Source organism: Tarenaya hassleriana, unplaced genomic scaffold (assembly GCF_000463585.1).
Source record: "Tarenaya hassleriana unplaced genomic scaffold, ASM46358v1 Cleome13, whole genome shotgun sequence".
Classification (NCBI taxonomy): Eukaryota; Viridiplantae; Streptophyta; class Magnoliopsida; order Brassicales; family Cleomaceae; genus Tarenaya; species Tarenaya hassleriana.
In genome coordinates, this window is record NW_010963495.1 from 1,413,849 (window position 1) to 1,437,469 (window position 23,621).

The 23,621-nt window shown below is 38.1% G+C and overlaps 3 protein-coding genes across 4 annotated transcripts; 2 read left to right on the forward strand and 1 right to left on the reverse strand.

Moving 5' to 3' along the window:
• Nucleotides 1-12,194: 12,194 nt before the first annotated feature.
• LOC104807473 (50S ribosomal protein L7/L12) lies at nt 12,195-13,181 on the forward strand. The gene is made up of 2 exons (XM_010532757.2): nt 12,195-12,864; nt 12,978-13,181. The coding sequence occupies exon 1, from the start codon at nt 12,309-12,311 to the stop codon at nt 12,855-12,857; it is 549 nt and encodes a 182-aa protein (XP_010531059.1). The 5' UTR covers nt 12,195-12,308; the 3' UTR covers nt 12,858-12,864; nt 12,978-13,181.
• A 176-nt stretch (nt 13,182-13,357) lies between these two features.
• LOC104807474 (D-2-hydroxyglutarate dehydrogenase, mitochondrial) lies at nt 13,358-17,590 on the reverse strand. The gene is made up of 15 exons (XM_010532758.1): nt 17,442-17,590; nt 16,877-17,220; nt 16,691-16,792; nt 16,393-16,440; nt 16,019-16,089; nt 15,624-15,742; nt 15,305-15,400; nt 15,092-15,201; nt 14,794-14,874; nt 14,621-14,721; nt 14,385-14,493; nt 14,138-14,243; nt 13,909-13,994; nt 13,686-13,811; nt 13,358-13,595 (listed from the first exon to the last, which is right to left on the reverse strand). Exons 1-15 carry the CDS (start codon nt 17,554-17,556, stop codon nt 13,503-13,505), a joined length of 1,707 nt encoding a protein of 568 aa, XP_010531060.1. The 5' UTR covers nt 17,557-17,590; the 3' UTR covers nt 13,358-13,502.
• A 117-nt stretch (nt 17,591-17,707) lies between these two features.
• On the forward strand, nt 17,708-20,663 carry LOC104807475 (CDK5RAP1-like protein). Of its 2 annotated transcripts, XM_010532760.2 has the most exons (4): nt 17,708-18,100; nt 18,472-19,529; nt 19,671-19,888; nt 20,291-20,663. In XM_010532760.2, exons 1-4 carry the CDS (start codon nt 17,760-17,762, stop codon nt 20,582-20,584), a joined length of 1,911 nt encoding a protein of 636 aa, XP_010531062.1. In that variant the 5' UTR covers nt 17,708-17,759; the 3' UTR covers nt 20,585-20,663. The 2 variants fall into 2 exon arrangements, with proteins under 2 accessions (XP_010531062.1, XP_010531061.1); XM_010532759.2 differs by lacking the exon at nt 20,291-20,663 and having other exon boundaries at nt 19,671-20,261.
• The last annotated feature ends 2,958 nt before the right edge of the window (nt 20,664-23,621 follow it).

A 23,621-nucleotide genomic window follows, 5' to 3' on the forward strand; every position in this document is an offset into this window, starting at 1 on the left:
ACTTGTACTATCGTGAGCCAAAACCTAGCCGCTGATCAGACGACGAAACTCGACTCTCGATTTACCTCGCTCGCTCTCTCACTTGAAACCAACTCAACACACGAACACGAAACAGAAAACGCAGAACGAAAAAGAATGAAAGAACACCGGAATTACGAGTTCGGATTCGATCAGTGTGATCGTCCTACGTCTCGGAGGAAAGAACGCCCTTGATTTATCACTGAGCACACACACACAAGTTTTACAAAACACCATCGATACTTAAAATGACGATTAACCGTTGAATCTTTTTATGAAAAATCATAAAATGAAAATAATTTTTGCTATTTACTTTTTTTTACAATATACATATATATGAAAAAAAATCCAATTACGTCATTTCTTAGTTCGCATTCACTCTAATATAATAAGATAGTTGGATTGGCAGAACTCGCGTAGCTTAGTTATAAAGGTAGTTCTTAAACAATTTTGTTTTTAGAATAATTTTAATTTTATGGTTTTTATATAATATTTATGGTTGCTTTGTGAACAAATATTATTTTGTAACCATTTTATCCATAGAATTCTAAAAAAAAATATTAATGAACAAATATATTCTTATATATTTATATATATATATATAAGAGATATCATATCATTTATATTCCCATATATGCCATCCTTAGACTCTTGGCAGTATACATACGTATATACATATATTGTAATCAGTAAATACAATAATAGAGTTTTTTTTTCATTTATTCAAAAAAATAATTTCTAATTTGGTTTTTTTTAAAATGCATTTAATTTCAAAAAGAATGTAACATTTGGCATGTATGACTCTTGGTATGTGCATGTACATACATAAGAGTACATATATCTATCACTATAATGACGACCACCGTGTGGTAAGAATACTTTTCTTGGAGCCCAGCTACTTTCTTTTTTTCTTTATATATTTTATTCAAAACATGTTGATTTGACATATTATATTTCGACAGAACAAAATTCAAAGTTATTTTCGCATTTTTAATGAATAAAATACGCCGAGGATCAAAGACGAGTTCTTCGAGGATTTTTAATGGGTGTTTTCAATAGATCTGGTCAACAATTTGTAAACGATCGCAAGGTCGGGAACGAAGAAGTTCATGGAGGCAATACAAGTTCTGCCCAGTTCGGTGTTGGGTTTACTAGCATAAGTTACATGCTAACCTATTTTTATTTTAATTCCGCTGCTTAAAACCTTCCCTCTCGATTTTCCTTGGGTGAACATACAGAAATCATTTTATCAAAACGTGTCTTGGCATACATTAGCCAAAGATGTTCTTTGCTTAAAAGTTCATCCTTCAGCACTCGTTTTTAATATTCTCATCCTTTAATCACTAGATTTTTTTTGATAAAATGATTTCTGTATATTCATAGCAATAGAATATTACAAATATATATACTACAACTAATACTTGTGATAGGGAATCACAAGAAAAGGAAACATACTATTTATAATGATATCTTAATAAGAAATGAAAAGTGTGAACCGTTGAATCATTTGATAGTGCTTGATTGTATATTTTAAAATCTCCATTATCTCCGACAGTCTAACCGTCGAGAAGTAGAATGAAAAATAATAAAGTTAGATGTGATAGGACAAATTGACCACGTCAGAAAGTAACATTGGTTTATGACTTGATTTTCTTATTATTTTCTCAATGATTCTTGCATAATATATATATATATATATATATATACAAGATATTGGATAGGAAATAAAAGGAAATTATCAGAATTTTGACGTTGTGGAATCTACATGCACATGGAAGGCACTATCAAAGCCGACAGTAGAGTAAGTTTGTCTTCTAATTAACTTTGATTATTCCTTACCTTAGCTTGATACGCGTTTGACCTGATTCTTGCTCGGCTTGGTGTCCATTAAAGCATGCATTAGCATAAGATATATCTTTAATTAGATTTTGTTTTGTTTCTCCCGCATGCTCAATCTATCTTAATAGACTATACAATGTATAAGGAAACTATTGTATCATATATTGGGTTTCCTTTTCTCATATACTAGGTCAAGGTATGAAACTTGTATATATACATAGAACCACGTCTGAATAAAAGCAGAAACTTTTCTCTCCACCGTCACCAAATTCTCCAACGTGACATGGTATCAGAGCACGACAAAACAAAAACACCGATCTAAGTTTTTTTTTTCCGATCCTGAATGTCTACCGGCACCGACTCGACTCCGACCCAGAACACCGATTCAGCTGTTCCTTCGAACCCGACAATGAACACCGCCACAGGCCACACCGAATCTGTCCTCCCTGCTCGACGAACGATCAGCCCCTATGACCTTACTCCGAGCGACAATCCGGGGTTAATCCTATCACAGCCGCTACTCCGTGGAGACAACTATGATGAATGGGCTATCAACATGCGTCAAGCCTTGAATTCCCGTAAGAAATTCGGTTTTGTGGATGGCTCGATATCGAAACCTAATGAAACATCGACTGATTTTGAGGATTGAGACACAAACAATGCACTCATTGTTTCGTGGCTCAAGAACACTCTCGAACCTCACCTTCGATCGGATGTGGTTCACCGAGAGTATGCGACCGATTTGTGGGATTATTTGAAACGCCGTTTCGGAAAAAGTAATGCTCCTCGACTTCTCCGCATTCGAAGCGAACTTGCCAACTGCCGACAACTTGGCATGACGGTTAAAGCGTACTTTGGCAAACTCACCAAACTTTGGGATGAACTTGCAAACTTCCGGACACTAAAACACTGTAAGTGTGGAAGTTGCTCGTGTGACATTGCGACATTGCTTGAGAAAGAAAGGAATGAGGATCGCCTTTACGAATTTCTTCTCGGTTTAGATGACTCTCGTTATGGAGTTGTGCGCTCGAATCTCATGTCTCGACAACCACTGCCGAACATTGAAGAAGCTTACAATGCTGTAGCTCAAGATGAAGCATCCAAACAGATCACTCAAACTCACATCGACACACCTGCAGTGGCTGCCTTCTCGGTCAAAACTGGACCAAGACAGCGAATGCCATCTGCTGAGAAAGACATGTCCGTCCTCTGCACGAATTGTCATCGCACCGGCCATCTCGCAGATGTGTGTTTCCAGCTCGTGGGTTTTTCCGAGTGGTGGGGCGATCGACCTCGCAATCGCACAGGAACCACTCGAGGTAGAGGAAAACCACACTCTGGATCGTCTCACGGTGATCGACCCACGAGACAAATTTCTAGAGCCAATGCAGCTTTTATTGCCCCGTCTGCCCAAATCTCGCCGGCTACTTCCTCTGTCGACAAACAGAGTGTTAGTGGAATCACTGAAGATCAATGGAAGACACTAATCAATCTTTTGAATGCGAACAATGCTGGCAGTTCTAAAACACTTTCGGGTATGAATTCTTCTACCTCTTGGATTATTGATACAGGTTGCTCTCATCATATGACAGGAGATTTATCATCTCTGCTTGATGTCACTGTTGTCTCGCCATTTTCTGTGATTTTACTGGATGCTCGTCAGGTTGTTTCCGTCAAATCCGGATCTGTTTGTCTTGGCCCTTGTCTTCTGTTGTCAAATGTCTTGTTTGTGCCAGGCCTACAATGCAGTTTGATCTCCGTTTCTCAGCTTTTGGATGAATGTGACTATATCGTCACCTTTGCCCGTGATTTATGTGTGCTTCAGGACCGCACTACCAAGATGACGATTGGAGCGGGTGAACAAAAGGAGGGATTGTACTATTTCCGTGAAGTGGCGAGAGTTGCAGCAACACGGGCTCAAGATAGACTGTCTTTCGATTTGTGGCACCAACGTTTGGGTCATCCGTCTTCTCAAGTTCTTTCCAAGCTTTCGGTTTTGGGTGTTCAGCATAATGTTTGTTCCGAATCTAGACATTGCGATGTATGTTTGCGAGCCAAACAAACACGAGATTCTTTTCCATTGAGTACTAATAAAAGCTCGGAGATTTTTCAGTTGATTCACTGCGATATTTGGGGACCGTATCGCACTCCATCGTTTTCGGGTGCCAAATATTTTCTGACTATAGTTGACGATTATTCTCGAGCCGTTTGGATATATCTCTTAACGACCAAAACCGAGGCATCTGTCAAACTTCGACAATTTGTGAGTATGGTTGAACGACAATTTAATACTCTTGTCAAGATTATCCGATCTGACAATGGATCCGAGTTCATCGGTATGAGGGATTATTTTTCTACACATGGGATTATACACGAAACGTCTTGCGTCGGGACACCTCAACAAAATGGTCGTGTTGAACGCAAGCATCGCCACATTTTGAATGTTGCTCGCTCTTTGTTATTCCAAGCCCGACTTCCGATTGAGTTTTGGGGAGAGAGTATCCTCACAGCGGGATATCTCATTAACCGTACTCCATCGGGTCTTCTTGACGGTCGAACACCATATGAGTTAATTCATGGCCAGCCACCACGATATGCTCACCTTCGTGTTTTTGGTAGCCTTTGTTATGTCCATAATCAAAACCGCGGAGGAGACAAGTTTGCTGAACGAAGCTCTCGGTGTTTGTTCGTTGGCTACCCTGCAGGGCAGAAAGGATGGAGAGTGTATAGTTTGGATACGCAACGGATTTTTGTCTCCCGCGACGTTGTGTTCTGCGAAACACAATTCCCATACCCAGATGTTGTTTCACAGCCTTGTTCGAACTCCCCAATGCCCATGCCAGGGCCGTTCCCGGTTTATGATGATGACATTCTGGCTACCCCTCGTGTTGCTTCTGGTTGTTCATCGTCCTCCTCTGTTTCGGCACCGTCTTCTGGTTCTTCTGGTTCCATGCCTACATCACCGAGTCTTGATTCTTCTCATGCTCCAGCCGCCTCGACTGTCCCTACTGAGGTTGTATCGAGCTCCGCCAGTTCTGAACATACTGATTCTGTCAGTTCCGCATCAGCTCTTGCGCCCACCACTTCGGACAGCCCGACATGTCAGATTGCACTTGGGCGAGGCCATAGGCAACGATTCGGAAATGTTCGCCTAAAAGATTTCGTCACCAATGCCATCAGAATCTCGCCCCTTTTGGTCACGCCGTCTTCTGCTCAGCCGACATCTTCTTCACATCCTCTGTATCCAATTGATGAAGTCCTGTCATATGCCTCCGTAACTCCGACACACAGGGCCTTTCTTGTGGCTGTTGAGACTAATTCGGACCCGAAGACATACAAGGCGGCGGTACAGGATGAGCGCTGGAGAGCAGCAATGCAGGCAGAAATCGCGGCACTTGAAAAATCAGACTTGGACGCTTGAATCTCTTCCCGCTCATAAGAAGGCAATCGGTTGTAAATGGATCTTTCGAACTAAATACAAAGCTGATGGCACGATTGAGAGACATAAGGCTCGCCTTGTCATCCTTGGAAATAAACAAACCGCGAGTATTGATTACGACGAAACATTTGCTCCTGTAGCCAAGATGGTGACTGTTCGTACCTATCTTGCCGTGGCTGTAGCTCGAAACTGGGAGGTTCACCAAATGGACGTCCACAACGCGTTTCTCCATGGTGATCTCCACGAGGAAGTATATATGAAACTTCCGCCGGGTTTCCTTCCCTCTCGACCAAATCAGGTTTGTCGCCTACGGAAATCCTTGTACGGCCTCCGCCAAGCTCCCCGGTGTTGGTTCGCCAAACTCACTTCCGCACTTCGTCGGTACGGTTTTCAGCAATCTCAGTCCGATCACTCTTTGTTCGTCTTCCACAAGGCTGCTACTCACCTACATGTTTTAGTGTACGTTGATGATCTTCTTATTGCGGGCAACTCAACTTCGGTAATGCATAGCTTTAAGGAATACCTCAGCTCTTGCTTTCATATGAAAGACCTTGGCCCGTTAAAGTACTTCCTTGGTATTGAAGTAGCTCGAAGTTCGGCAGGAATCTCTATGTCTCAGCGTAAATACATGCTGGACATACTTCAAGAAACCGGTCTCATGAGTGCAAAACCAGTCTCTATACCTCTCGATCAGAATCATCGCCTCTCGGTTTCGACAAGTGCTGAGCTCCCGGATCCTGAACCCTACCGTCGTCTCATCGGACGCTTACTTTATCTCCTCGCCACTCGCCCCGACATTACGTACGCGGTCCATATTTTGTCTCAATTTATGCAAGCTCCGCGTCAAGATCACTGGGATGCGGCCTTGAGAGTGGTCCGATATCTAAAACGTAGTCCGGGCCAAGGGATCCTCCTTCGCGCTGATTCAGATTTACGTCTTTATGGGTGGTGTGATTCGGACTGGGCCGGCTGCCAAAAGACGCGAAAATCTCTTTCCGGCTGGATTATTCAACTCGGGAACTCACCAATCTCATGGAAATCCAAGCGCCAACACACGATCTCACTATCCTCCGCCGAGGCCGAGTATAGAGCAATGGTGGTAACGACGTGCGAACTCCTCTGGCTAAAAGGTTTATTGCTATCGCTTGGTATTTCTCATCAAGATCCTATGCTCCTTCACTGTGACAGCCAAGCGGCTATCCATATAGCAGCAAACGACTCCTTTCATGACCGAACGAAACATATCGAGGTTGCATGTCATTTTCTGCGCCAACATGTTTCTTCCCGGGCCATCACTACACGCCATGTTTCGACGACTCAACAACTCGCCGACATTTTCACGAAGGCTCTTGGACGCAAGGAGTTCGATTCGTTTTTGCTCAAGTTGGGCATTCACAATCTTTATGCTCCAACTTGAGGGGGGTAATAGACTATACAATGTATAAGGAAACTATTGTATCATATATTGGGTTTCCTTTTCTCATATACTAGGTCAAGGTATGAAACTTGTATATATACATAGAACCACGTTTGAATAAAAGCAGAAACTTTTCTTTCCACCGTCACCAAATTCTCCAACGTGACATATCTTTATCTACTGATTGTATTGCTTCTTAACGTTCTCCATGTTATTGGTAATTATTGCAGGTCATATACTCTCGAAAGTATCATCTTCTGATATTAAAACATTGTTCTCATGTTTGTCACGTATCGTCATCTAAACAAAATTTTGACAAAAAAAAATATTGTTCTCATGTGTCAACATTTACTATTGCACTCATTATTTCTTCTGCTTACAATCTTTTTTTTTTTTGTTAACTAGAAAGTTTACTGGGTTTTCGATCCGACTACATCTTCCACATCCTGGAAATAGCCTTTAAAATGCACCTAAATGCACTGCCCCACTAGCTGGATTCGAACTCGCAACCAAAGGGTGACTTTGTCATCCTCTGTTAACCACTACTTATTGGATAAAAATTTGGATCATTTTTCGATTTATGCGCGTCATCCTTGTAGAAAAATAAAATGCGGAAACATAATAAGACAAACGAAATAAACGGAATTACTTTATTGCTACATCTCTTCTTCTTCTTGTTTCATTACAATGAAAATAACTCACATATTTATAGGAAAATTAACAAATGAAATAAAAAAAAAAATATAGATATAACGGAAATAAATATGATTCACAGTATTTAACATAATATTGTGTTCCTCCAAAATCTAGATTTTCTTCCAATCACATATTCATTTTTCTACTTCAACATTCTCCCTCAAGATTGATTTTGAAAGAGTGCAAAAATCAATCTTGAAAAGATAATGCGAAAAAAATCCATAGACATTTTCATTGTCTTTTGAAAAATCCATAAACACCAAATTTAGTTCTTTTAGAGAATATTACCCATGTTCAAATCACTTCGCTTGACTTTGAAGTTCTACCTTTAACTCTTTTTGTCATAGCACCTCGCTTGATCTTAGAGTTTTTAGGTTTGACTTCTTTTTGTCACAGCACCTCGTTTGATTTTGGGATTTTTACTCCTATTTGAACGATTTGGATATATGAATATACTCTCGAAAGTATCATCTTCTGATATTAAAACATTGTTCTCATGTTTGTCACGTATCGTCATCTAAACAAAATTTTGACAAAAAAAAATATTGTTCTCATGTGTCAACATTTACTATTGCACTCATTATTTCTTCTGCTTACAATCTTTTTTTTTTTTGTTAACTAGAAAGTTTACTGGGTTTTCGATCCGACTACATCTTCCACATCCTGGAAATAGCCTTTAAAATGCACCTAAATGCACTGCCCCACTAGCTGGATTCGAACTCGCAACCAAAGGGTGACTTTGTCATCCTCTGTTAACCACTACTTATTGGATAAAAATTTGGATCATTTTTCGATTTATGCGTGTCATCCTTGTAGAAAAATAAAATGCGGAAACATAATAAGACAAACAAAAATAAACGGAATTACTTTATTGCTACATCTCTTCTTCTTCTTGTTTCATTACAATGAAAGAGGGGGGTAATAGACTATACAATGTATAAGGAAACTATTGTATCATATATTGGGTTTCCTTTTCTCATATACTAGGTCAAGGTATGAAACTTGTATATATACATAGAACCACGTTTGAATAAAAGCAGAAACTTTTCTTTCCACCGTCACCAAATTCTCCAACGTGACATATCTTTATCTACTGATTGTATTGCTTCTTAACGTTCTCCATGTTATTGGTAATTATTGCAGGTCATATACTCTCGAAAGTATCATCTTCTGATATTAAAACATTGTTCTCATGTTTGTCACGTATCGTCATCTAAACAAAATTTTGACAAAAAAAAATATTGTTCTCATGTGTCAACATTTACTATTGCACTCATTATTTCTTCTGCTTACAATCTTTTTTTTTGTTAACTAGAAAGTTCACTGGGTTTTCGATCCGACTACATCTTCCACATCCTGGAAATAGCCTTTAAAATGCACCTAAATGCACTGCCCCACCAGCTGGATTCGAATTCGCAACCAAAGGGTGACTTTGTCATCCTCTGTTAACCACTACTTATTGGATAAAAAATTTGGATCATTTTTCGATTTATGCGTGTCATCCTTGTAGAAAAATAAAATGCGGAAACATAATAAGACAAACGAAAATAAACGGAATTACTTTATTGCTACATCTCTTCTTCTTCTTGTTTCATTACAATGAAAATAACTCACATATTTATAGGAAAATTAACAAATGAAATAAAAGAAAATATAGATATAACGGAAATAAATATGATTCACAATATTTAACATAATATTGTGTTCCTCCAAAATCTAGATTTTCTTCCAATCACATATTCATTTTTCTACTTCAACATTCTCCCTCAAGATTGATTTTGAAAGAATGCAAAAATCAATCTTGAAAAGATAATGCGAAAAAAATCCATAGACATTTTCATTGTCTTTTGAAAAATCCATAAACACCAAATTTAGTTCTTTTAGAGAATATTACCCATGTTCAAATCACTTCGCTTGACTTTGAAGTTCTACCTTTAACTCTTTTTGTCATAGCACCTCGCTTGATCTTAGAGTTTTTAGGTTTGACTTCTTTTTGTCACAGCACCTCGTTTGATTTTGGGATTTTTACTCCTATTTGAACGATTTGGATATATGAATATCCAAAACTAAAAAAAAAAAAGAGATTGATAAAAAAAGATATAGAGCAAATCGAAACAGGCTCTGATACCATGTAGAAAAATAAAATACGGAAACATAATAAGACAAACGAAAATAAACGGAATTACTTTATTACTACATCTCTTCTTCTTTTTGTTTCATTACAATGAAAATAACTCACATATTTATAGGAAAATTAACAAATGAAATAAAAGGAAATATAGATATAATGGAAATAAATATGATTCATAATATTTAACATAATATTGTGTTCCTCCAAAATCTAGATTTTCTTCCAATCACATATTCATTTTCCTACTTCAACAATCCTTACGCGGAGGCTATGCTAATCTACTCTGTATCGTGCCAAAAGTCTGCTTAAAATCTTGCCAAAGTTTTTGTTTCTTTTCTCGAAATATCTTTATATGTTTTTCTGTTTTGGAGGTGATTAGCGAAATATCTACCTTGAAGAAACCTTTTTTGAGAAACATGTTGGTTTCTCAAGCTAACTGGTTATTTTTATTTTATATGATATATGTGTGAATATTGTCCAACAAAAATGTATTAAATGTAGACACAAAAATACATTTCACAACATACTGTTTGTTTGTTTTTTTAATAGTATTTACTTGTATTTTTTAAAACAGATTTTATTATGAAAACTGCTTTTCATATCGACTTATAAATTTATACAAGATCCATGGTATTCAACATAATAGATACATAATTTAAATCTTTTACTCGGTGTCATTGGGTTTATTGAATATAATTGTGTTCATCGATAGTGCTTCTAGAAGATTATATATTTTTTTTATAAATGATTATTTCTTGAAAATTAACAGGGAATAAAAAAAACCCCCTTAAAATTAAAAAAAAAAAACAAAAAAACTGAAAGAAAAACAACCATAGTTTGGATTCAAGAAACTTGAGATTATTGATCGAGAAGAATAATTACCTCGATGATCGGAAAAACACATTTTCCATTGACGATGATACGTTAAAAAGATAAATATACACACACACACACAAATATGTGTATATATCTCTAATCCCTAGATTAGATCATATCTTCTGTTTCAATATATATATATGCATGTATGTATTTTGTATTTTTATATACTTTTTATTTTTTATAAATATATTTATTATATTTATATTTTTTTAATTGAAAATTTTGCATGTGACAATGATGATATGGTATTTATTCTCCACGAGAATGATATATCATCATATTCGTTAAACAACTTAGAGCGTAAACATGTTTATAAAAAAAAATTGAAAACATTCATCGTAATGTTTATAAATTTTGGATTACAATTATTTATATGTAAGTTTTTTGAAATTTGGTGATTTTTTAAATTATTTTTTTTCCTATTTAAGATAGAAATATATATAATATTAAATGATATTTATAATAATGATAACTAATACTTTTTATGATTTTTATTACATTATTATATTTAATTAACTTAAATTATTTATGATATTTATGATTCAAGTTCTAACGATATTTTATCATTTAAAGATAAACGTAAAACTCAACATAATCAATAAATTAAATGAAAAATATAACGACCCGAGACCGCTACGGAATGATAGAGTTGTCCCCACACACCAACACGAGACCTTTTAGTGTGATTTGTCCTCACTCGCACACATCTTGAAAACTACTTCCTAGGAGGTCACATATCCTAAGACTACTCCAAAACTAGCACGCTTAATTTTGGAGTTCTCTCGAGATGATAACCGAAAAGGTAGATGCATCTTGTTGCTATGAGTAGCTCAATTAATTCTTTTAAGTTATCTTTGACTGTGTAGTCTCATACCTACACAGCTCCCGAATCCTTCTCATTCGGGTGCGTTCGATTCATCCTTATATCCCCTACCCAGAAGTTCGTCAGGAACCGCCCATTGTCAATGTCTCTCACACCGGCGGTCACTGCCCGCCCTCCTACGATATCTTGGGTTGTCACATAAAATATATTAATTATATATTTTCAAAACAGATTATAACTATAATTAATATTTAAGAATCTAATTTTATATTACCTTATAAATAAATTTGTAAAAGAGGAAAAAAACAGAACAACAATAAAGATACGTAGAACAAATAATTGATGTCAACCTTATACATAGTTGATGTAATCATATACATATTTTCTTATTTTTTTCTTCTTTAAATATATAATTTAATTATACCATTATATTTTTTCAAAATCAAATAAATTAGCATAAACTTTTTTACTAACTTCGTATCAAACAAAAAGAATAAATAAAAAAATAACCCGCGCAGTAAATAAAACAAAACTTTAAAATGAAAATCGTGTATTTAATTACCATATTTAATTATCCGCGAATGTGGGGCCAAACAATGGGTACATAGACACGATTAGGTCCAATTTCAATAGGTTTGTTTTCATAACCTTAGGGTCTTCTCTATGGTCCGTCCAATTCATGATTCATTTGCCCAACAAAGAGGTAAGTCATGATTCAGTGGCCCAATGAGGCATTTTTATATGGTCCAATTCCTGATTTTGTTACCCAACAAACTCTTTACTAAGGCCCAATATAAGATTCAATGGCCTAATAAGGCCCTTCTAGAAGGCCCAGATATTATATTTCGACTCAAGAAGACCCTTATTTGGGCCCAATTGAAAGATTTCTGAGGCCCAATTCGATGAAGTAATCCAGTAAGGCCTTTTTCTGACGCCTGAGGTTAGGGTTTATGCGTTTGACCATTTCAGCTTCGCAGGCCATGGACGCTCTGCAATGAAATCTCCATCGAAGCTTCAACTAAGCCGACATCGATCGCCATTAGATAGACCAGTCGTAGACTAAACTATGCGGAATCTACGAATAGTCTCCTCGCGTTTGTCTCGCGTTTTCCAATCGACCAATTCAAATCCTTCTTCCGCTCGATTCGCTTCGATCCAATCGCGGAAGTTCTCTTCGCCGGTTCCGCCGTCGGAGAGAGTATCCAAAATCGTCGATGAGCTCTCGAGTCTCACGCTGTTGGAGACGATGGACCTGACGGAGGTCCTGAGGCAGAAGCTGGATGTCGGTGAGATGCCGGTGATGGCGATGATGATGCCGGGGATGGCGTTTCCGGGGGCAGGAGCCGGGAAGGGCGTCGCCGGCGCCGGTGCGAAGGGGCAGGAGAAGAAGGAGGAGGCGAAGACGGTGTTCGACGTGAAGCTCGAAGCCTTCGACGCGGCTTCGAAGATTAAGGTGATAAAAGAGGTGAGAGCGGTAACGGATCTGGGGCTGAAGGAGGCGAAGGATTTGGTGGAGAAGGCGCCGACGCTGTTGAAGAAGGGAGTCGCAAAGGATGAAGCGGAAAAGATCATAGAGAAGTTGAAGGCCGTTGGGGCCAAAGTTGCTATGGAGTGATCATTAGGTAACATCGCTCTTAGTGTTTTTTCTTCTTCTTGTGTACATATAACGTTGCCTTAGGCTTTGTTAGAATGGTCAAGAAAGAGCTAGAAACATTTGCAATTTTTTTTTCTGCAGGCGATCATCAAAACAAAAACAAGCTTATGCAAATGGAGGCAGATTATTTTTTTTCGGTGGTAGATTGTTATAAGATGCAGGTTCTCTTCTTTGGGTCATTCCCATTTTCTTGGTTGTATCTGATCTCTGCCCATGACCATGAATCATCAAAGATTTAAGTTGCAAAATCCACTTTGGCTTCAATAAGTTGCAGCCGTTTCTTCATTTCTGAGCTTTCAGGTTTTGTTTATTGCTGATCCAGTTACTATACAGACAGATGATACAAGAACCTGAGGTTTTGGTGTGTTCCGTTGGAGGAGATTGTCCAATCTCGTCAGACCAGAGGGCTTTTCTATTAAACAGGGACCTGTTCTGTTAGCAGAATTTAAGACACCATGACATAGCCACATCCAGGAAACTAAAGAACCTGATGTCTGGATCTAAACCCTTGGATTTTCCCATGTTTTTTTACAGATTCACAAGTCAAATTATCCACAAGAGATTAATAGTGGTCCAACGAAATGGGTAGTCAAATGGGTCGTTACCTTAGAGAGAGAAGAGGGACTGAGGAAGAACTTTGTATGGGTTAAGGATTCCTTTGGGATCCATCATCTTTTTTATGGAAGCCATTAATCCCACCTGCATCTCCCACCAATACAAAAAACAAGAATTTTTTTTACACAGAGAATGAATAATTTCAGGAGCAGTTTAATTAAATATAACACTCACGCTTTCGGGGGATTTGCTGTAGAAGATTTCCTTAGCTTTCATTAGACCTAAGCCATGTTCCGCGCTGATGCTTCCACGGTGCTTTGCCGTCCACTCGTACACATACGGCTCTATTAGTGACACAATCTGCAAGCATGTGTTGTAATTGCTCAACCAATCATGCACATGCATGCATGCAGTTTCTCTGAGATATTTATTATTATGGATATTCAATAGTACGTACCTCATCGTCATACTTCCGAGCGGAGATGTTCAGATGCAGATTTCCATCTCCAAGGTGGCCATATCCAACAACATTTGCCACATCACCTGAACAATATGTATGAAAACTTAACCCAGAGTTATACTAATTTATTATACACATTCAAGAAAGCATTGTGCTTTAACTGATTTTGACAAGGAAAAATACAAATCTTTGGTTAAGGTCAATAGAACTCGCAAATATTTCTTACCCATTCTTGCGCGCATATCCTCGACAAGATTGTATATTTGTTCAACGGGTAATGACAAGTCGTACTTGTAAACAGCCCCTGCTTTCTGCAATGCCTCAGTTATGCCCTGCGGAATCATCTCAAAGTTAAAAGTCAGATCTATAGTTATAAAAGGGAAGAGCATCGTTTTCTCGTGCAACTTCAAACTTCCATAGGAGGATGACAAAAAAGAAAAGATAACAAAAGACAGATGAAAACAGTTTTTTACCTCCCGAATTCGCCAAAATGAAGAAGCTTGATTAATGTCTTGAGCAATCACACCATCAGAAACTAAACCCTTTTCCAGCGACCTTAGCAGGAAAGCCTCAAGCTTCTCCCTGTATTAATCAGAACAAACTCTCAAAGGGATCTGAATAAAGCCTCATTAACTGACAATTCAATGACCGAATTGGAAACATTTTGAAATAGGAGAAGCATATTTGTTACCAGAGATGAACAGTTCACCTGTCATAATTGTCATCGCTCCCAGTTGTTTCTATCAGGATATAAAATTTCTCTGAGGAGGAAGGCAATGGATTGCGTACACCATCCAGGTGTTTCACTACCTGATAAAAGAATAAACCGGAATGGGTAAGGAAAAATACAGAGCAAAATCATTTAGTTCCCGAAAATCTTACCAACTCCATAGACTTGTCATCTAGAAACTCAAAGGCAGATAGTATCTCCCCAAGATTTCTCTTTGCTTCTACCAGAAGTTTCTGAAAAAAAATAACAAAGGAGCTTAATGAGAGACAAGAGTTCACCTTGGTCGCCAGTTGATTCTCAAAATCAACAGGCATTCCATCTCATTATTTTTCCACAAGTTTGCGGAATAATAGATGCTATTAGAGAATCTGAGATGCATTTATAGTCTTTATACAGTTCAACATACTAAACATGTTTTCCACAGCCATAAATTTACAGGAGACATTGTACCTGGCAGCTGAGATAATCTTGGCATGCAAGAAAGGCTAAATTTACAGAAGACATCTTTGGCGGGGTAAGAATGGATACTTTAGTTACAACTCCCAATGATCCTTCACTACCTGTGGCGGCGAGAAAGGGGCGGATTATAACGTTTAGTTTCTTTTGTAACATGAGTGATTCTTAAACAATGAAGCAATGTAAAGGCAATAAAAGAATGCTTACCTATAAACAAATGTTTCAAGTCATACCCTGTGTTGTCTTTGCGCAAAGTTCCAAGCATGTCAAGCACTTTGCCATCTGCTAAGACCGCTTCCAGACCTGAGAGATTGAAGAAAAATTAAAGAGCAATGTACCTCAGATATGCTCAATACTAACAAAAAAGCCTTCTACATTTCAGATCCATACATAAAAACCTGCGAGGTGCTTACTTTCCAAAATTTCTACAAGATTATCCTTTGATAGAATTTGAAAGAGCATAAAGCTGGATGGTAATATTGTTTTCACAATCAGCTTGCACAGATGAAACTAGAATTGTCATTACCCAGTACAGTTCCATGAAGTGATCCATAACGAATAAGGCGCAAACCACCAGCATTAGTTGAGACATTTCCACCAATTTGGCAGCTTCCTTTTGCCCCTAAGTCCAGCGGCATAACAAATCTGTGGAAGCATAAATTTTTTGTTCAAACAAGCGTTGTGGTAGATCTAACAAAACCCATTTAGTTGAGTTGACAAAAGAAAAAAACTGAACAAATCTTATGTTAAGTTTCAATTTATGTATCCTTGTGAAGAGCTTTTGCGCATAAAGTAGTCCCTAAAATGTAATAAGCAGAAATGGTTCTTGAGCATGATAATGGGTAATTAAAGAAACATTAACATTCTCATAGTTTTAAAAAAAAGGAAAAAAATGGAAAAGACAGTGAAGAGGTCAAGTACCCCTTGGTGTCCAGGAAAGATACCAGATTTTCCAAGATGCATCCGGCTTCACACACCAAGATTCCACTTACCTGAAGGAGTAGAAATTCATCTCATCATCCAATATATGATGGCGTAACTCAAAGGAATAAGATATTAAAATCTATGAAGCTATAGATATTAGATTAAAAGGTTCTAATCTTCTATGGAATACATCAGGAGAATTTTGGGAAACTCGCAGGTCAAACAATTTTACACTAAAACAACGACATTGCAGCCTCTTGTTTCTGTTAAAAGGAATTCAGTGAGATTGTTACTTCATCGAATATATACATATAAAGAGAAAGAGGAAAGCTTTATAGCAATCGTTTCACTCACAGTGAGAAGCACATTACCTCATCAAAAGATAAGACTTTATTCATCAAACTGACATTGATAATCACCTGCGAAGGAGCCGGAAAAGTGTCATGATTCTGAAGTAAAAGGCAGAAATTTCTGAACTGAATTTAAGACAGCCATGTCCTCTCATTTCTCCTAAATGTTCTCTTCATGTTTTCATGTCTAGCTTCGATTTTCCATCATACAAATTCAGTGATCCATTTCTCATCTTCCTCATGCTATAGCTTTAAACCATAAATCCACCATTTTTGACAATCAATAATCCTCTCAAAATCAGTAGAAAAGCTGCATCACCTCATCAAAGACGGGGACACTTCCACCAACAAGACCAGTGTTCCCCCCTTGAGGAACAACGGCTAAGCGCCTTCCATTGCAAAACTGAAGTATACGAGACACCTACACGTCACAAACATCCATAAGACAAACAGTTCATTGTGATCAAGAAAACAATTTCAAGATATTCGATGAAATATAAATGACCTCTTCAGTGCTTCTAGGGAGGAGCATCAACTTGCTAAATCCCTTGTACTTGTGCATCCAATCTGTATTGGCAGTCTCAAGCCTCTCTTCGTCCTGAATTACATTCTTCTCGCCCAATATCTCCTTGAAGTAGCTTACATCATCGGAATCCAGCGATGAAAATGTAGGGTTCCTCTGAATTTTCGAAGCTGATGACCCGAATAACTTATATTGCCGAATTCCCAAACTTCTCTGAGAACTTCTGTACTCCGTCACAGGACGAAAACATGAATAAAACCTAATGTTCTGGTTCTCATTGAATCTCTCATGAAGCTTGCTTTTCTCTACGCAGCCATTCATAAAGCCTGAATCCATAGATTAAACATTTGAGACTCAAATGCCGAAAAAAATATTGTATCCCCACGTTTGCATGATCTAAATCAAGACGATTTCTAAGGATTCAAACAAAAAACTATCGCCAAAAGCTTAGTATTAACGCGATCGCTTCGTTTTTTTTTCCCCGGAAAGACGTAGAAAATTTGAATGATCATGCAAATTAGAGGAAAATTGACGAAAACGATCAAACCTGATGTAGCCCGGAAAATCGAACCCCTATCCGATCGAAGATCGAGCAGAGATTGCCATCCAAATCTCAGAACTTGTCTCGAACTTCTCCATTTCTTCACCATCGCTGACGACATTTTTCCCGTTCTCCTCGTAGCTTTTTCCGGAAATGGTCGTCAATCGATAAGTTGAGAATACTACTGAGGCCGAAATGCCAATTTTGCCCCTGAAGGTCGATGATATGAAACGCAGCGTTTCGAGCGGCGATCGGACTCGGAGGAGTTGATTGCGTAATGTAATCCCTAGCCTCCCGTTGTTGTTCCTTCGGGGCTCATCTCTAATGGCGTCTTCTTCTCTCTCGTCTCTCTCCTCCATTCTGAGTCAACCTCACGGTTGTTCTTTCCGCTTCAGAATTCCGAAGGGACGTTGTTTCAGTCTCGGGTTTCTCTCATCGAATCTACCCTCGGCGGCTGCTCCGCCACGCTGCTACGGCGGCCGACGCCTCACGCAGCAGAAGCTGGTGAACAAGAAGAATGGCTTCGTAATCGGTCTCTCGAGAAGCTTCTCTGTCTCTCAGAGTGCCGGTTCCGGAAAGTTTGAAGGTCCTGGGCTCCATGACTTCGTCGCCAAAGCTCAAGCCCAAGCTCAAGCTCCTCTTACCACTCCCCAAACCGAAGCTGGGTAAGTCTTGAATTTGCTGCCCTGAATTTTCCGTTTACATATTCAGATGTTCTGGGGCGTATCGCTTAAGGAATTGAAATGAACTAGAAGTTTTGGTTTTGAGGAATTCTCTGAAATTTGTTACTTGGAATTGGTTACGCGATTGGAAATGCTTAGGGTTTTAAGATAAAATTTTCCGGAAATCGCTGGAATTGCAGAATTGGCTGTGTTCCAGGAACTAGCTTCTGCTACTTTAACCTGCTCCGTGGTTCTATTCGAGTTCAGAAACCTTCATGTTTCAGAAAACTACCTGTTATTATTGCCGTCCACCTAAATTTTGGATTTTGCTTATACCTTACCATATGAATGTTTGATGTTCTTTCTTGGACTAGATATGCACCAGATTCTGAGATTGCCTCAAAGGGTCGAATTTATCATGAAACTTATGGATGTCAAATGAATATTAACGACATGGAGATTGTCCTTTCCATAATGAGGAACGCCGGCTACAAAGACGTTGTGGATGTCCCCGAGAGTGCAGAGGTCATTTTCATCAACACTTGTGCTATCAGGGACAATGCTGAGCAAAGAGTGTGGCAGAGGCTTAACTATTTCTGGTTCCTGAAACGGCACTGGAAGAGCAACGTCGCAAAGGGAAGGGCCCAATCCTTCCGGCCTCCTAAAGTTGTTGTCTTGGGATGCATGGCCGAAAGACTAAAGGACAAGATTCTCGATTCAGACAAAATGGTTGATGTGGTTTGCGGTCCTGATGCTTATAGAGATCTTCCGAGGTTATTGGATGAGGTAGACTACGGACAAAAGGGAATCAACACACTTCTCTCCCTCGAAGAGACTTATGCTGATATTACCCCCGTCAGGATCTCAAAAAATGCCATTACTGCCTTTGTCTCGATAATGAGAGGTTGCAACAATATGTGTTCTTTCTGCATTGTTCCTTTTACAAGAGGCAGAGAGCGCTCACGTCCAGTGGAGTCCATTGTACAGGAGGTTAGGGAGCTCTGGAACGAGGGCGTGAAAGAAGTGACGCTTTTAGGACAGAATGTAAATAGTTACAATGATGCATCTGGGGTCGAGAAGGAGATCGAGTCGGGCACTAATTGGAGATACAGTGACGGTTTTTCCAGCATGAGTAAAGTTAAGAACATGGGTCTACGATTTGCCGATCTCTTGGACCGGCTTTCCTCGGAGTTCCCCGAGATGCGATTCAGGTTTACGTCACCACATCCTAAAGATTTTCCAGACGAGTTGCTGTATCTGATGCGGGAGAGACACAATATCTGCAAACTTATCCATCTGCCTGCACAGTCCGGCAATAGCAGAATACTTGAACGAATGCGCAGAGGGTATACAAGGGAAGCTTACTTGGATCTTGTTCATAAGATAAGGAGTATCATCCCGGACGTTGCTCTGACAAGTGATTTTATATGCGGTAAGGCTCCCAAAAGATAAAACTTGAGAATTTCCCATTATTTCCCCTGTATTAACATGCCTCCAAACAAAGCAACAAACCCGGTTACCGACCATTTCATTCTATCTTTTCGGTTCTGAAGATCGTAATTCTGAATTGCAGGATTCTGTGGAGAAACCGAGGAGGAACACCAAGACACGCTGAGCCTGGTAAGAGAGGTTAAGTACGACATGGCGTACATGTTCGCATATAGCATGAGGGAGAAAACCCACGCCCACAGAAACTATACGGACGATGTCCCGGACGATGTGAAGCAGAGGCGTCTATCCGAACTCATTGAGGCCTTCCGCCAGACAACAGGTCCTTGTTACGATTCTCAGGTCGGAACCACACAGTTAGTTCTTGTGGAAGGGCCGAACAAGCGAGCCCCCGAAACAGAACTCATGGGGAAAAGCGACAAAGGCCACCGTGTTTCGTTCGTCATCGAACCGCTGTTGGAAAGAGACAGTCATCCGAACGGTCGGAGGAATCCAGTGGTCGGGGACTTGGTCGAAGTCAGGATATCAAAATCGACACGGGCTTCGCTCTTCGGGCAGGCTCTTGCTATTACCAAATTGTCTACCTTCCACAACGCCGCCGAGCCTCCTGAAGCTGTTGCCTCTTGTGCAAGTTAACTCTAAACGCTTATTATATAATTCACAGTTTTGTTGAAGTTACAACATCATGGTGAAACCGACAAATGTTTTTTTTTTTTTTTTTTTTTTTTTTAATTTTTTTTTCAGGTCGGAACCACACAGTTAGTTCTTGTGGAAGGGCCGAACAAGCGAGCCCCCGAAACAGAACTCATGGGGAAAAGCGACAAAGGCCACCGTGTTTCGTTCGTCATCGAACCGCTGTTGGAAAGAGACAGTCATCCGAACGGTCGGAGGAATCCAGTGGTCGGGGACTTGGTCGAAGTCAGGATATCAAAATCGACACGGGCTTCGCTCTTCGGGCAGGCTCTTGCTATTACCAAATTGTCTACCTTCCACAACGCCGCCGAGCCTCCTGAAGCTGTTGCCTCTTGTGCAAGTTAACTCTAAACGCTTATTATATAATTCACAGTTTTGTTGAAGTTACAACATCATGGTGAAACCGACAAATGTTTTTTTTTTTTTTTTTTTTTTTTTTTTTTTTTTTTTTTTTTTTTTTTTTTTTTTTTTTTTTTTTTTTTTTTTTTTTTTTTTTTTTTTTTTTTTTTTTTTTTTTTTTTTTTTTTTTTTTTTTAACTATTTCATTCCATAAATTCTTAATAGGATTCTTCTTCCAAACGGCCACACATGCTTATAGTACATTCACGAAATCCAAAACCTCTGTTTCTTTCGGAGAGTCTAGCGTATTCGAACCCTCTGATTCCCTACCAGTCTTCTCTTGGAGAGAGACTCTCTCTTGTTCAGAGTCTCCGGTCGTCGTCTTCGTCAATCCGCGTTTCCGGGGAAACCCTCTTGCCTTTTGCGTACATAAGCTAAGGGTACACAAAAACTCTATAGATATTCAGACCAAGTTTGAAGGAAATGGTTTTATAAAACATGGGGCGTGTTCATGTGAATGTTACGACACAACCTAAAGAATCCAGAGACATCACCAGTTTCTTTCCATCCAAAAGAAGTGCGAATGGTGTCTAGAGAGAGAGAGAGAGAGATTGAGTTGGCACGTCAGGAACAGGGGAAGTGGATGAGGGAGAGTGAGGAATGAACAGAACACTGTCTGAAGAAGAGGAAGGAGACGATGATGGCGACGGTGGTGCTCCAAACAGTGATTTGACATAGACAAGTCGATGTTATTTTCCTTTCTGTTCCCTCGAAAAACAGTTCCCAATATATTCCTCTCTTTCTCAACCAACACAAGTGATCACCGAAAACAGTTCCACTTCCATCCTTGTTTCGAGCTTCCCCAGAGGGTATTATCGTAAATAAACGATGTAAACAAATCGCCATTACTTTGGAACTCAAAACCTTGGGTTATATTATAATACACAGCACAAAATGAAATTTAAAACTTATTCGTTATTACAAAAAACCTCTTTAGCTTTTCCTTTTAAAAGTTGTAATTAGTAATGATGCCAAGGTGAGGCTATAACGTTGTGTATTATTTCAATATCGCATATAGATTAAAGTTTCCATTTAATTTAATTACATGAACCGACCCTTGATGGACATGTGTATAAGGACCTTTTTTTTACCGTATACTCTATGTTTTAAAACCACAGACAACAAAAAAGAATCCCTTAAATCAAAACCCATCATCACGTGATCATAGTATATAAAATTGAATCTAATTAAATAAAATAATATTTGAATATATATATAGTACTAGTAGGTTAAATTAAATAAATTCAAATTATGTATAAAAATAACCGAAAATAATAATTAAATAATTTTTTTTATAAAAATAAACTCGAGCCAAAAATTATAAAAATATTGATATAAATTTAAAAAATGTAAAAATTAATGTGAATCAAAACCCAAAATATCATCTCTAATCATATCCGTAAATCCTTGAATCAAATATGAGAAGAACATAATATAAACAGTGTAAAGACTTTAAAATCTCATTAAAGCACCCGTATCTCCAATTTTATCCAATTTATAAACTATGGTATATATATATACATATATTTTTAGGCATGTTGGGGGTCATGTGGCTGTCATGTTTCAAGGTCATGGCTTAATCACTATAATAATCCCCTTTTTTAATTTTATTTAATCTTCAATTAAAGTATACCTAGCCCATCGCCTTTCCAAATTCAAAAGCAAATCATGTGTATAAATTATTATTCATTAGTTATAACCCAATGCTTTAGCGAAGTTTAAATTCGTAGCAAGTCCATACAGAGTTGGGTGTATAAACAATGGGCGGCTCCCGCAAAATGCTTCGAGTGCATGAATCTGTGGTACACATCATGCGTATAAAATGGGAAGTGGATTCTATTATTGATATAATGATAATGATAATTATAGGCAGGCATCATGTATATATCTAACCCCATTCACTAATAACATATATTATCTATATATATATATATATATATGACCTGTTATATTATATAAATATATACATGTCCTGCTATATGATTGTCCATGTCATATGTACGTACACACACATTTTATCTAAATATATACATGTCTTGTCATATACCATTCTGAGTAGGGTAATGATAAATATAGATTTATACGCACATATATATATATATCGATATATATTATATATGGCGTAAACATACTTGCACATAAAATATAAGCACATAAAATGTCCGCAAGTACCTAACGTATTGTACTAGATCCCACAGCCCACGGGGAGTCTGTACATAATAATAATAAATTATAATTATATAACATATACAATATATTAATATGTCTGAATAAATTAAATAATCATATAAACAATTGAAAATTTAAAATAATCGAGTAAATACAAATAAACAGAAAGAGTAACTTATCGTGGGTAAGAGGGCTTGTAGCTTTTTAACTCTGCTGTATATATATCGATAAATAGAAGTCGAATTAAAACTTGTTGAAGAGATATATACATCCAAAGTGGCATGTATATATAGATGTATTTATTAAAAGAGATACGATGGATGTGAGTGTATATCTTCATGTAATATCTATTAAATAGAAAACAATCTAAAATGGTTATATAAATAGAAAACTATCCAAAATATATCGGAAAAATATAAATGTTACCATTTCGAGAGTATATTTAGATTGTAACACACTACGTTTTCTATATTTAATAATCGGATTTATGTTCACTGATAGAATTAAACGAATAACGAAAATGTGATTCCAAACTGCGAAATTCCAACGGATTTTTCCAACGGATTAATCCGTTGTAATTTTTCCAACGGATTTCCAACGGTATACCGTTGGAATAATTCCAATGCATTTCTAACGGATTTCCAACGGACGTCTAACGGATTCATCCGTTAGAAATCCGTTGGAAATTTCCAACGGCATATCAACGGGTATTTGAGTTGGAAATTTTCCACGTATATTCCAACGGATTTCCGTTGGAAATAACGTTTGACGAATTTCAACGGCAATCCGTTGAAATTATTCGAACGTTATGAAA